This window comes from Molossus molossus, unplaced genomic scaffold, assembly GCF_014108415.1.
Source record: "Molossus molossus isolate mMolMol1 unplaced genomic scaffold, mMolMol1.p scaffold_m16_p_23, whole genome shotgun sequence".
NCBI classification, from domain to species: domain Eukaryota; kingdom Metazoa; phylum Chordata; class Mammalia; order Chiroptera; family Molossidae; genus Molossus; species Molossus molossus.
The window spans coordinates 25,778,928-25,793,620 of record NW_023425359.1 but is presented as its reverse complement, the minus strand read 5'-3'; the positions used below and the strand labels follow the sequence as shown (position 1 = coordinate 25,793,620).

Below are 14,693 nucleotides of genomic sequence, written 5' to 3'. Positions count from 1 at the left end.
CCCTGCACACGCCCTCCCCCTCCCTCCGCAGCCACCGGCCGTCCCCGGTGCAAAGGGGCTCCGGGCGCGTGGGGGCGGCTCCCGCGGCCGGGATCGCCCTGGTGGGGCCGGCCCGCTCCGAGTGCAGACGGATGTGAGGAGCATGTCAATTGGCGGTGGGGGAGCGGCTCGGGCTGTTACTACCGCAGAGCGAGCGCGCGCGAGAAGCCGGCGGTGGAGCCGCAGCGGCCGGCGGCGCGAATAGAGGGGACCCCGGCCACCCCACCCTCCGCGCTCTCCACGACCTCAGGCCTCAGTGCGGCCGGACCCCCGGGTAAGAGGAGCCGGCGGGACGCCCGCCAGGGCAGCCCTCGGTCCCGAGCGAAGCCGCGGCGCAGCCGCCCGAGGGCCTGGGCGCCGGCCGCGCAGGCAGGGTCTCCAGACTGGGACACTCGCACTTTCTGGGCTTGGCGCTCACAGCCAGAAAAACTAAGTGCAGGGTGGAGCGGGTGGTGGGGACTGGGCTCCGAAAATCCACTCGCGTCGGAATTGCGCGGTTAGTCCCGCGGGGGTGTCCTGAATGGTCCCAGGGTCCCCTCGCCCTCGACCTGGTTCTCCTCGCGGGAACCAGGCACAGGCGGGGAGAGCAGGCGGGGGGCGCGCAGCGCAGTGGCACGGGGGTATCGGGGAGGCTAAGGCGCCAGGGTTGAGAACGTGGGAAAGCAGAAGGGGGTGCAGGGAGAGTGAGTGCGGGGCGCCTGGGACCTGCCCCGCCCCCGCCGCAGTGGGGAGGAGCCAGAGGGCCCACGCCTGGAGCCCGCGAGGCCCCTTGCGCAGGGCCAGACGCACCGGGGATCCTGGCAACACGCGGAGCCCACTTCCCCTCTGCGCCCTGCCGCAGCCACCCGGGGGGCGGCTTGTCCCGCCCCTTCCTCCTCCTGAAACTTTCTCATCCTCCAGCCAGCGGCGGGGCTGGGGGATTGGAGGAAGCAGGGGCCCGAGGATTCTGGCCCACGGCGGAGTTTGGAGAGACGGGTGGGGGTGGGGAAGGGGCCACAGGGCTGTAAGAGCGCATGCCCTACTCAGTTTGCTGTGTGACCTTGGACGAGCTGCTGCACCGCTCTGAACCTCAGGGCGGTGGAGGCGCTTGGGACGAGTTGGGGAAGAGTTGGGGTTGGGGCGGTCGGGTGAACCAGCTCCTGCTTCCAGCCGCATCTTGGTTGCCTTTGATGGCTGGCCTCTCTGGCGGAGCTCAGCGTCCACTTCCTGGGGACGGTGTGGCTCTGAGGAGCTGTGTACCCGCAGCGGTCCAGGCAGTCAGAAGCTTCCATTTTGACCCGGCCTATGACCTTGGACAAACACTTACCCTCTGGGCTTCAGTATCTTCATCTGGAAAATGGAGGATTGGAATATGTGGTGCCTGAAACCTCTCCCAGTCGCACACCGGCTGTCCCCAGCAAGGGAGGGTTACTGAAGGGCTGGGGTGGGCGCAGCCTCGGGGCAGCATTGCTGCCGTGACCTGGCCGTGGGGAAACTAGCTCCCCTTCTCCCAACAAGCAGGACTCCGCCGGCTCCTCCGTCTCACCCCTCAGAATCTTCGCGGTGGGGATATGCCTGCTCCAGCACATCCTCTTCAGGGGTCACAGCCTCCCTGGGGGAGCTTTCCCTAGACGGATAGGAGTCCCGGTGGTCAAGGGGGTTGTCAAGGACCTCCCAAGGTCGTGCAGTCTGGTCCCTGGCTCCAGGCAGGGCTGTCCCCATTGCAGACAAGGGTGACCTGAAGGAACCTATGGGAAGGCCTGCACCGCGACAGCCCACAGCTCCCCACTGTGTGACCTCCCAGCCCTTCCCCAGGAAAGTCTGGCCCTTCTTGGGGGGGAGGCTGCCTCTTTTCAGCTGAGACAAAACAAAGGCTTCTCACTGGGCCTCCAGGTGCTGTAGGAAGTCCTGGATTAAGGTGGGAGGCCCGAGTTTAAATCTAGGCTCCGCCTCCAATTGGGTGCCCTTGTGTGCCCTTGAGCGAGCCCCTGTTTTTCTCTCCTCACCTGGACTTTCAGAGTCAAACCAGATAACCTCCAGGGCCTTCCTGACAGCCACTCGGGTTGAGGTTCTGTGCTGCCTCCGGGCAGCAGGAAGTGGGCTGGGCTGGGGGTGGGGCGGGTGGTCTCCAGGATGTCCCCCTTCTCAATGGCCACTTCCAGGCCCTCAGACTCTGGGTCTGCTGGGGATTCGCTGTGTGACCTTGAACAAGTCAGTTGTCAGACCGCAGTGGTAACAGCAGGGATGTGTTAGGGTTGCCGTAGACAATTAGTTGAGCCCTCTGGTCCTCAGGGAGCGGCAGCTGCATTGACTGACAGTATAGGCTGGAGGCAGGCAGTGGGCACCGCTCTGCAGACAGAGGGACGGTGGCCTGGCCGTGGGGAAGTTTTGACGCTTGCAGGGTGGTCTCCCCGCAGTTTGCCAAGCTGCCCTGCAGCATGGGGACAGCAGCCCCCCCCCCCCCCCCCCGTCCCTCTCTGTCTCTGTCTCTCTGCAGCAGTATTTTAATGGGAAAGAAACTGCTCCACTTTGAGACAGTCTCACAACTCTTTGTCCTCCCACTCCATCTTCCTGCCCCTGAGCTGACCGAGGCCCTGAGGGTGAGGCTGGGCCTTCCAGTGGTGGCCGGAGGCCCATCTGCACCCAGGCAGGGGCACTGGCTGGGCCGCGGGGCACTCCCCGGGTCCCAGGATGCCAGCCCAGACGGGGGTGTTCTGGTGGGGTTGGCAGAACTGTGCTGTGTGACCGCACACAGGTCCCACACCTACGCCTGTCTCCTCATTTGTAGAGTGAAAGGTTGGTTTAGATAAATCAGTTCTGATCCTGTTGGTCCTGCCTTTGCTGAGGAGACAGGGAGGGGGATGGGAGGCTTGTGGTCATCATTTGGGCCTCGCTCACTGCCCCCAGTACTGTGACAGCCTGGAAAGGCAATGACGTGTTCTCAGTGGCCATGCTGATGGTTAAGAACCAAGGCTCCTCCGGCCGGTGTGGCTCAGTGGTTGAGCGTCGACCCCTGCACCGAGGTCACGGTTCGATTCCTGGTCAGAGCACATGCCCAGGTTGTGGACCTGATCCCCAGTGGGGGGCACGCAGGAGGTGGCCAATCAATGTTCTCTCTCATTGATGTTTCTCTCTCCCTCTCCCTTCCTCCCTCTCTAAAATCATTAGAGAAAAAAAAACAACAAAACAAAAACCAAGGCTTTGCAGGCAGACAGATCCAGGTTCTCACCTTGCTCTCTCTGTATTAGCTGTGTGACTTGGGGCAAGTCACCGAACCTCTCTGAGCCTCAGTTATCTCATTGTGAAAGGGGATCATTACCTACTTCCTAGGCAGCTCAGACGAACAGGAAGGTCGGGACGGAGCCTGCAGTCATCACTATCACAGGCTTTCAGGAAAGTGCCCTGATTCCCGTACCCTTTCTCGCTGTCCCCGGGCGGTGGGCTGCAGGAGTTCACCTGCCCTGGCCTTGTCCCAGGGCCTGTGGAAGGGGGCGCTCACCCCTGGGGCTGGAGCCGAGGCTAGGTCTGTCGGAGCAGAGCCTGGGGTTCACTGAGGCTCCTGGTGGTGAGGGGGGCAAGGGGCCCCGAGGAGAGAGGCCTCGGAGGGAAGGGCGGAGCTAGGTGAGGAACCACAGCAGGAGGCCTGGACAGGGCCCGATGGTGTCATCTCCTCAGGCCTCCAGTTCTGATTATGGGGAAACTGAGGCTCGGGGAGGGGTGCATCTTGCCCAGCACCACACAGCATGTTAGCCCTGGAGAAGGGCTGCACCTGCCGTTGGGGACCCTGAGCTCAGTGCCCCGTCCACTCTGTCCACTGTGCACTGAGCGGTTTTCCATCCCTTCCAAGGTCAGAGTGCGAGGTACGAAGTCTCGCTGCAGCAGGACAGGGCCGCTGGTGGGAGGTGCCTCCGGAGCCGGATGCCGAGATCGGCAAGGCCAGCGTTCCCATTTGTCAGATTGGAACACTGACGCCCCCCAAAAGGACTACTGCACGGTGGCCCAGAGTCAGAGACCCGTTTCCTGGCCATACCTTCCTCGCTGCTGGTCTGGGTCCCAGACCCCACCTGTGGGGACGGAACCAGTGGGCCCGGGCGAGGGGCAGGACAGAGGTTGTAGGACCGGGTGTTCTTCCTTTCCTGGCCCGTGTCCATGGCCCTGCTGACAGCCAGGCCCTCCGAGAGGGGAGACAGGCCCCCTCGGTTCCCAGGCCACTGGCTACACCGGGAGAACAAAGGCCGATGCTGCCCCGTGGTGGGAAGTCATCCGGCGTGGGATGCGGGCGGCTGCAGCGCCTGGACCCGGAGCACGCGACTTCCGAGGGACATGCTCAGGAGCCCTGTGTGTCCTGCGCTTTGCCACACCCCCCAGCCCAGCTCCCAGGTGACCCTGCTCCGGGGCGGAGGCCTGCGGGCCTCTGTGCAGCCACGAGGGCTGCCCCCCCCCCAGCAGAGTCCTGTCTCCGGCCTGTCTCACTGTCTCTCCTCCTCTGCACCTGCGCCCTGTGCTGTGTCCGGAGGTGAGGGGTCTGGGTGGGAGGCCCAGAGCCCACAGCTCCTCCTCAGCTGGAATGACATTCTCGAACTCTCGGCAGTTGTCAGCTGCTTTTTGGCTTTTGATTTTTTTAATCCTCACCCGAGGACATTTTTCCATATTTTGTTCAGATAGAGAGGGAGGGAGAGAGAGAGAAACATCGATGTGAAAGGGACACATCGAGTGGCTGCCACCCACGCGACCCCAACCAGGGCCGGGGACAAACTGCAACCGAGGTACATGCCCTTAGCGGGAACCGAACCCGGGTCTCCCTGGACCGCAGGCCGACGCTCCAACCGCTGAGCCAAACCGGCCAGGGCTGCTTTTCTGGCTTTTGTGATGCTGCCCGGCTGGTGATATTGCACCTTTTAGGAGGGTCCGGGCTACCCTGCAGCAGGAAGGCTCAGGGGCGGTACGAGGAAGGACTTCCGGCCATGGGATGGCCCTCTGGGTGGGATGCTGCTGAATTACCCGCCTGCGGAGTCCGCTGGCTTCCAGGGTCCTGGCTGAGTGGTCCCATCCCATCCGCCAGCTCCTCCCTAGCCCCTGGGCTCAGCTCTCCTCTTCCGGGAAGCCTCCCAGCGCCGTGCTCCCTGATCCTTGGAGTTTGGCCCCATCTTCCCAGCAGGAGCCCCTGTGTACCCTGCACCCCAGCACCACAGAGCGCCTGCCCACCTTGGGTCCTCGGTCAGGCTCCTGCTCCGCTGCGTTGCCTTGTGACTGAGGTGTAGCTGGGACTCAGCAGGTGCCTGCCTGGCTCATTGGTGGGTGTCCCCCTCACCCTGCCTGTGGTTTCTCTCCCTGGGAACCCTCTCAATGTGGATGTTCCTGTCTCTGGGTCCTGCCTGCACACTCTCCCCAGGTGACGGCAGGGGGCTGCTCTCTCCGAGCCACCCCCCCAGCAGGCCCCTCCTGCAGTGGCCGGAGGAGGAACTGTCCCTGCTCTGGGAGGACAGGGTCAGACCCTCACGCAAGAAGAACTTGGAAACAAGAGCAAACCCAGCCCAGCAGCCCGTCTTCAAGGCTGCAAGGCTGAGCTCGGAGACCAGCGAGGCCGGCAGGGCAGGGCAGGCCCGCTGGAGGGGGGCCACAGGCTGGGCAGAGCTGGGACAGGGCAGTGGCTCAGAGGGGGCCCTGCAGCCCCCGCAAGTGCTGGGCGTACCCCGGGTCATTGGGAAAGGCCCACACCTCTGCCCCCGGAGCCTCCCGTGTGCGCGCTGTGGCCTGGCCGGCCCCTCAGGAAGGGAAGCGGGCACCTGTCACACTGCCCCGCATTGTCCCGGGCCCCACGACCCTGGGAGGCAGGGTCCCTTCTCATTCTGGTTCAGGTGGAGAAGCCGCCGGCCCGAGCCCACGCGGCCGCCAGGGCAGAGCCAGCCGACCGGAGGCCGGGTTCTGGGACCTGCAGGTCAGACCTAGTCTGCCACCCGCTCCCCGGCTCCTTCCGAGGCCCCCTAGGCGGGACCCAGTAGAATGCCACACTGGGATTTTCCAATTTGGAATTTTCCCCGAGTCTCTTCCCTCCTCCAGCCTGTTGGCATTTGAGGCCTTGGCTCCCCCCCACCTGGTTTCCTGTTCCTGCCCCCAGGTTGGGGGGGGAGGAAGTGGCTTCTCCGGGGAATATAATTGTGCCCCCAGGGCTGGCTTGACCCACTTTCATTCCCGGAGGCTGCGGCCTGTCAGAGGCGCTGTCAATAAGGGCGTCTGTCTGGGTGGAGTGAGTGGCACCTCTCCCGGGCCGCCAGGTCTGGGAGGGCAGGGAACAGACTGTCCTCCGGGCTCATCCATCTGTGTCTCAACCCCTGCCGAGCCCCCCAGTCCCCAGCTCCCAAGGCCCACTCCCTGCCTCACACAGCTCGCACTCACCCAGGACCCCCAAGGCCCCAGCTTTCCAGAGCCTGCTGGTCCTCAAGCTTCCCTGTGTCCCCCACTCCGTCACCATTCGGGGACCCCACCCTTTCCAGCCTGCCCCCAAGCATCCTGGCGCTCGGCCCTGAGGGACCCTGCCTGCAGGGTGCGAGGCAGTGGGGACCCCGTGCAGGCCCAGGGCTCCAAGCCCGGAGGGAAGGTGTGGGGGCAGAAGGAGCCCCTGGGCTGACGCAGCAGGCGGCTCAGCGGGACGGGCCATGACTCAGCAGCTTCCCCTCGGTGGGGTGCACTGTGCCTGGTTCAAGCTGTGGTCCTGCTGGGTGGCATGGGGACATTCCTACCCCGCCCTCCTCACCCCCACAAGAGCTGTCCAAGATTGGGCATCACCGAAGGGCTCGCTGGGGCTACCTAGAGCAGGCCGTGGGGGGTAGGGTGGGGGTGGTGAGCCACATCCAGCCTGTTGTTTGTGTGACAGGGCGGGACCCACACCCCTCTGGGGCCTTGGTTTCTTCATTTCCATACAAGGGCTTCCTTCTGCGTTTTCCTGCAGGGTCACCCGAGCTCCCAAAAGTACCCACGCCCAGATTCTAGGTGCAGAGAGAAACCTCCGGCAGGTGTGCGGTGCTGAGGGCCAGGCCAGCAGAGCAGGGGGTGAACCCTCACTGAGGGGTGCACACAGGGAGACTCACAGGCTGGAGGCCCCACAGTGCAGCGAGCGGGGCACCGGGGAGACACCGGCCGGCCGGCCTTCAGGCTCTGAGCCTCAGGCCTCCGCCGGCCTCCTCTCCAGGCCGGGATCTGCCGAGCTCAGCCTCGTTGTAGGAGGAGGAAAACAAGTCGCGACAGCAGGAGAGACTAAAGTTAGACACTGGAAAGACTTTCCAGCTCCCGGGCGCCCTGGCGTGGGTGCGTACCCGCCTTGGCACGCAGGGAACTCAGAGACGCAGTAATTCATTTTCAAAATGTGCCTGAAAATTAATTCATTAAAACTTGATCTTCTGTCCCCCAGGGCCAGTGGGTCCAAAAAATGACACGAATGTTCACTTAAGCGCTGAGCTTGGTTGGCCTGCGCCCTGGGCGAGTGTCCAGCCGGCCAACCCGCTTCCGTCTGTGAGTGCGGCGCCTGCACACACGCAGAGGGCGGCGTCCTGTCCCCCTGGCTTCTCGTTGTCTCACCATCCCAGCCTTCAGTCCGACCCCCTCCGTGGGGTTTCCCGTCAGTCTAGACCCAGGAGTGCAACGGGCTCTTCACCGCCGGTGTTTGAGCTCAGGGGTGTCCCATCCTCTGCAACGCGACCTCTAACTGGTTAGTCCTTTGAGGCAGGTGTACGTGGCTGGTCCCCGTGGCTGCTCACTAGTGCTCAGACATGAGTGTGCAAGGACCGTACCCGCCACCTCGCCGGGTCCTGCCACCCAGTGCAGACCTGACCCACGCGGCCAGCACAGCGGGCGCCTCCGCCAGCCCCCGCTCAGCGCGGCATCTGCCTAATGGCCTGTTTCACGCTTTCCCGCTCCGCAGCTCTGAGCAGACAGAGTGCTCACTCTGTTCTGGGCCCCTGGAGCCCCAGGTCATTTATCATCCTCAGCTCTCAGCTGCCACCGTCCCAGGACTGCAGCCTGAGCGGGAGGGGGCCTGCAAAGGGACCTGCTCCAATGCCTGAGCCCGGAGCCCTGGCTGAGCCATCGCCCTGGGGCCCAGGCGGCCGCGCTGCGGGAAGGAGCGTGCGCTGTGGGGCCTTGGACCCCCTCACCTCTCTGGGCCTCTTTTCCCACCGGAGTCTTGAGAATGGGTGCTGACCCCTCTGCATCTCTGAATTGTTTTCATTTTCTTTCGCAGAGACTGAGTTTCGTGGCCATAGAATTTGAATTTTGGTAGTTCCAAATCATACAGCTCACATATTGCTGAAAGTGTTACAGATGTCCCCCTTTTTCCCACTGGCCCCCCCACCTCCCCAGCCCAGTGTCCGTGTGGATTGGTTGTGCATATTTGTGTGTCTTTGATTTGTATCCTCAGCAGGTGGGGTGAGATACCCCTTAGGCTGATCCAAAGAGGGAATACGACCTTTTTTTTTTTTATTATCCTCACCCGAGGACATTTTTCCATTTTTTGTTCAGGTAGAGTGGGAGGGAGAGAGAGGAACAGAGAGAGAGAGAGAAACATCGATGTGAAAGAAACACATTGAGTGGCTGCCACCCGCACGACCGACCAGGGCCGGGGACAAACTGCAACCAACGTACATGCCCTTAGCGGGAACCAAACCCGGGTCTCTCAGGACCGCAGGCCCGACGCTCTAACCGCTGAGCCAAACCGGCCAGGGCTACGACCCTTTGTTTTTAACAAGTGTCTGCGGTGGCCGTGGTGCGGATACCACAGTTGTTCAGGGCTGGGCAAGGTCGCATCCCAGAGCCGAGGCCTCCGCTGGGCCGTTCCTCACTGAGCACCTACCACGTGCTGTCCAGGTCCCTGCACTCGTGGGTCTTACATTCTAGTGAAGGGCAGACAACAGATAAAATCGTGTCGGTGACAAGTGCTGTGGAGAGAATTACATGGTGGGGGACGCGGGGGTCACCTCCCTGCGCTGGAGCCGGGAGCCCTGTGGGCCTGCAGGAGGAGGGGTCCAGGTCCAGGTCCAGGTGCTCGGAGGGGCTGCTGGGCTGGGAACAGCTGGGAGGGCCCTGGAGGGCCCTGGAGGGCTCACTGCTCCCCCCCCACAGCCGCCCCCTCGCCGCCATGTGGAACATCTTCAAGAAGAACCAGGAGCCCGAGGCGGCTCCTGCCGCCACCACAGCGACAATGCCCGTTGGGCCCGTGAGCAACTCCACCGAGAGTGGGGGTGCTGGGGAGAGCAAGGAGGACATGTTCGCGAAGCTGAAGGAGAAGTTCTTCAACGAGATGAACAAGATCCCCCGTGAGTGCCCCTCAGACGGGGTGGGGCACAGGGCCCGGCTGGCTGGGTTCTTTCCTAACTTCGGGTTTGGGCTGCGTTATCGGGGCACCCCTCACTAATGGGGTGTGGACTGGCTTACTGAAGGCAGCAAGGGAGTCTGTGAACCAGCCTCCCAGGAAAAAGTTCTTACACAACTTAGAAAAGTGTCAGGAGATGAAGAACTGTGGAACTGTCGTTCAGGCCCCATCACACTCCGAGACGGTGAAAGCTTTTCCTGTACACAGAGTGTCCCCAGAAGCGCACACAGGTCTCCGCAGATTCGCTGACGTTTGGAAAATAAGATGTATTTTAATGAACATGAGCTTTACAATTATTCAAAGTTGTGTCTACCTTTTTGGGGATGCTCTCTGTATAGTTACGACTTTATTGTATTGGTTTCAGGTGCACATAGAGTTACAGTGCCCCCTGCCTTCTGAATTCCTAGCTGAGTCTGTGGGAGACAGAGCCCCCCCTCAGGGGGCAGCCTCACCGGCGGGACTGGTGCAGGACCCCGGGCGGACGGCAGCCAGAGCCCCTGCTCCTGGGCCCGGGGTGGGGTGGAGGCTCCTCCCGCCCTGCCCCGGAGGACTGTACCGTCCTCTGCAATTCGACCAGGTCGTACGTAGGTCATCCTGGTCGCCACGCAGAGTCCAGCCCCCCCTTCCGCTTGTTCAGCCTGGGGGCCATCTCCCATTGGCGGGGTGGCGGGGCAGTGGGCTGGGCACCTCGGGAAGGTGGGCCGGGCACGTACTCAGGAGCGTGTGGTTGGTGGTGTGGGCTGGGCGAGCCCTGCTGACCACTGGGCTCTCCTGTGGGCAGTGCCGCCCTGGGCGCTGATCGCCATCGCCGTGGTGACCGGCCTCCTGCTCCTCACCTGCTGCTTCTGCATCTGCAAGAAGTGCTGCTGCCGGAAGAAGAAGAACAAGAAGGAGAAGGGCAAAGGCGCCAAGAACGCCATGAGCATGAAGGACATGCAGGGCGGGCAGGTAGGGCGGGCGGGGCGGGCGGGCAGCGAGGGGTGGGGGAGTGGGGGACGGCCGCGCCCCTACCCCCAGGGGCCAAACAAGGCCGCGGGCTCTGCAGCCACCCCGGGTCCCCTCCAGACTGTGCGGTCCCCACTGGCGACATCTGCAGCTTCACCTGTCTACCCAGGTGCTGGTGGGCGGGGCCGTGTGGGGGCCGTCCTGGCAGGAGCAGAGGAGCGGACGGGCGTCCACCCCAGGAGGCTGTGGGGACGAATGTTGGGAGAGAGACCCCACCACCAGTAGCCTTTCCTGGGGGCGGGTGGTGACTCGGACTAGACACCAAAGTGCAGTTTGTCTGCAGTTCTGTCATTATTCACCCGTCCTTTGGGCTGGTCAGCTGGAAGGTCCCAGGTTTCTCCTTCGAAGTCTGCACATAAAAGTGGCCCCTGAGTCCACTTTTCCCCACTGGGGTGACGGGTAGTTTCTTGCTCAAGGCAGCAGACTGCCTGTGTGTGTGTGTGCGTGCGTGTGCACATATATATGTGTGCATGTGTGCGCACGTGTTTATGTGTGTGCATGTGTGCACACGTGTATGTGTGTGTGTGCTTGTGTGCGCACATGTATATGTGTGTGGGGGGGAGGGGTCTGCAGTGTTGGGGACCGGGGGCTCCAGGGATGCTCAGGCGCAGTCCAGCCTGGTGTCCCTTTGGCTGTGACCCAGGCTGGTCTGAGCAGAGGATTTTTTCTCAACCACATTCTTTCTTCTTTCCTCCCCACCCCCATGGACCACCTGTTCCTGGACTGATGCCCGGTATGTCTTGCCCAGGGTGGGTGAGGCCTGAGCTGGGCGAATTATTGGGGGGCTGACAAGGGAAATGCTGGCCCTGCAGGGAGGGAGGCATGGGGCATGCTCAGGGGGATTGCCCCCCCCCCAGTTCCCGTCCGTCCCAACACCAGCTCTGAGCCAGAGCCGCACAGGGCCTCTCCCATTGCCCCTGCGCTGAGCCGGCTGCTGTTCTCCCCTGATTCTGTCCCTCTCTCTGAAGCCCCCCCAGGACGATGACGACGCAGAAACCGGTCTCACGGAGGGAGAGGGGGAGGGAGAGGAGGAGAAGGAGCCAGAGAACCTGGGCAAGCTGCAGTTCTCCCTGGACTATGACTTCCAGGCCAACCAGGTGTGGGCCGGAGGGATGGACACCACCCCCCATGGAGGGCGGGCACAGACCCGGCTCACCGGGCTCTGGGGAAGGGCCATGGCCAGCCTGCTCTCGATCAACCTGCCCAGTTTGGCCAGCTGGTGACCTCTCAACTGCGGGGACCCCTGTGTCATTCCGAGTTCCCGGGGGGTTGGTGGTGGAGGGAACCTACTCCTGCCCCCGCCCCAGCTGCTGGCCTCTGGGAGGCTGCTGGTGCTGGGGTCCCAGACTCAGGCCGGCCTCGCTGTCTCCACAGCTCACCGTCGGCGTTCTGCAGGCCGCGGAACTGCCCGCCCTGGACATGGGCGGCACCTCAGACCCTTACGTCAAAGTCTTCCTCCTTCCAGACAAGAAGAAGAAATATGAGACCAAAGTCCATCGGAAGACGCTGAACCCTGCCTTCAACGAAACCTTCACCTTCAAGGTGATGACGTGGAGGGCAATGGATGGGCTGCGTCCATCTCTCCTGCCTCCCGCTCACCCTCAGCTCAAGGGCGGCTGGACGGTGCCCCAGTGTTTCCTCAGAGCCTGGGTCCTCTGTCTCCACAGACTCACTGGAGTCCTGTGGGCAGTGTGGAGGGAGCTGGGACCTGCCCACAGCGGCTCCTGTGGGGGGTGAGCTGCTCTGACCCTCTGCCCCTGCCTGTGTCCTGCAGGTACCATACCAGGAGCTGGGGGGCAAGACCCTGGTGATGGCCATCTACGACTTCGACCGCTTCTCCAAACACGACATCATCGGGGAGGTGAAGGTGCCCATGAACACCGTGGATCTCGGCCAGCCCATCGAGGAGTGGAGGGACCTGCAGGGTGGGGAGAAGGAGGAGGTGAGGACAGAGACCGGGCCGGGTTAGGGTCCCGCTGTGAGACCCTGGGCTCCTCGCTTCATCTCCTGGGGCCTGGGCCCCCTCTTCAGCCTGCAGGTGAGGACGAGTGATCAGGGCTCTGTGCCTCAGTTTACCCACGAGGAAAGCCCACGTTCTGAAGGATTCTCAGCTGGGAGCTCATCCTCACTCCCTTAGATTTGTCAAGCTGTGTCCAGGCTTGCCGTCTGTCCTGGCCAAGCCCTGCAGTGTGCCCAGAGGCCCCAGCTGTGGTGGGGGGAGAGGCTCTGAGCACCTCCCGGGGACACGCGCCGCAAGCGAGGGCCCACACCTGAGCCGCAGGTGGCGGGTGGAGCCCGTCTCTGAGGCTGTGTCCGCACCTGGGCTGGCAGAGACCTTAGGAGTCAGGAGCCCGGCTCTCTCCCTGCCCCCGGGCACAGCTGTGGGGCGCTGAGCACATCCTCCCTCTGTCCATCTGTCCGTCTGTCACTGCTCCGAGGACTCCGCCCTGTCTGCCTGAAGGAGTCGCAGTGACAGTGACATAAGGAAAAGTCTCCGCACCCGCATCTGTCCACCCGCCCGGCACCCCTCAGCCCTCCAATGTGGCGCCTGGGGCGGCCATGCTGGAGGCACTGGGGGCTGAGGTGACCAGGGCTGGTGTCTCCCCCGACAGCCAGAGAAGCTGGGCGACATCTGCACCTCCCTGCGGTACGTGCCCACGGCCGGGAAGCTCACCGTGTGCATCCTGGAGGCCAAGAACCTGAAGAAGATGGACGTGGGCGGCCTGTCAGGTACCCGCAGAGCTCCAGCGCGTCCCCTGGGGGCGCAGACGTCAGGCTCCTGTCTGGGTCCCGAGGACAGGCCTGCCGCAGGCTCCCCCAGCCCCCCCTCTGAGGCCCCCAGCCAGCCCTGAGCCGCCCCTGGGCTCCCCTGTAGGGAATGGGCGGCTGTCTGCGCTGCCCCCACAGTCCACAGTCGGGGCACTTGTCCCTGGAAGGGCTGGGGGAGGGGAGTGCTCTGGGTGGGCCTGCCCACAGCGCAGGCTGCATGTTCTGGTGGGACCCACCGTCTGGCTGCCAGCCCAGTCCTGTCGCTGACCCAGTGACCTGGGGCAGGGCAGGTCTCTTCTGTGGGCCTCAGTTTCTCACCTGCCAGGTGGGGAGGACGAGGTGGGGTGGGGACCTCAGGCAGCCTCACACTTGCCCAGGGCCTGGCGGGCTCAGGGGGCCTCATGCAATGCCCGCAGCAGCCACAGGGGGGCAGAGGTGGTCTTCAAGGGAGACCAGGCCTGGGGCCCCGAACGGGGCAGCTGGCACGGCCGCGGGGAGGAGCGGGGGCACCTCTGGGCTGCTCTCCCCATGCAGACCCCTACGTGAAGATCCACCTGATGCAGAACGGCAAGCGGCTGAAGAAGAAGAAGACGACAGTGAAGAAGAAGACCCTGAACCCCTACTTCAACGAGTCCTTCAGCTTCGAGATCCCCTTCGAGCAGATCCAGGTGCCCGGGCCTCGGGGCGCGCGCGGCCGTCTGGGCGGAGGGGAGACGTTCGGTCGCGGGAGCCAACCCTGCCCTCCCTCGTTTCGCACAGAAAGTCCAGGTGGTGGTCACCGTGCTGGACTACGACAAGCTGGGCAAGAACGAGGCCATTGGCAAGATCTTTGTGGGCAGCAACGCCACGGGCACGGAGCTGCGGCACTGGTCGGACATGCTGGCCAACCCCCGGAGGCCCATCGCCCAGTGGCACTCGCTGAAGCCCGAGGAGGAGGTGGACGCTCTGCTGGGCAAGAACAAGTAGCCGCCGCGCGGACCTGCGCCGCCGGCTCGGACTGGACGAGGCCAGAGCTCTCAATACCTCAGTCCCGCCCCTGGAGCCCCTCCATCTGTTCATGGTCGCGCCCTCGTCTCCCTCCCTTTTGTCTTTTTAAAGACGCTTCCCTCTGGTGGCTCTGCGGGGAGCACCCCTGCGCGGGACCGGACCCTGGCCCCCGTCCGTCCCAGGCGCTGCCCGCTGCATGCCCGTCCGTCCCCTCAAGGCCACGCTTCACTTAAGCCTCACCGGAGCGGCGCCCCCTTGTGGCAGAGTCGCAGCACGTCCCGAGTTCTGTGTTCTGGACCAAGGACAGGGCACTTCCGGCCTCCTGTCAGGAAGGCGACACCCTGGCCAGCCCGCCGGGTGTCCGGGAAGGAGCCGGGGACGGAGCTTCTGCAGGGACGGAGGCTCGTCGGGGACCCAGACACCACGGGAGACCCTCCTCGTGGGCGGCCGTCTGGGAGGCAGGACGCGGAGCCTGGGTTTGTCCAGAGAAGGACCAGCCCCCCGACATCACAGACTGCCTGCTCCCAGCCGTGGTTTCCGGGACATTCGT

The 14,693-nt window shown here is 63.7% G+C and overlaps 1 protein-coding gene across 1 annotated transcript; it reads left to right on the top strand.

Annotated features, from left to right (window-relative positions):
• Positions 1 to 9,142: 9,142 nt before the first annotated feature.
• On the top strand, positions 9,143 to 14,122 carry SYT2 (synaptotagmin 2). The gene is made up of 8 exons (XM_036277590.1): positions 9,143 to 9,326; positions 10,164 to 10,330; positions 11,365 to 11,484; positions 11,762 to 11,929; positions 12,162 to 12,329; positions 13,000 to 13,117; positions 13,691 to 13,824; positions 13,916 to 14,122. The coding sequence occupies exons 1-8, from the start codon at positions 9,149 to 9,151 to the stop codon at positions 14,120 to 14,122; spliced, it is 1,260 nt and encodes a 419-aa protein (XP_036133483.1). The 5' UTR covers positions 9,143 to 9,148.
• Positions 14,123 to 14,693: the final 571 nt, after the last annotated feature.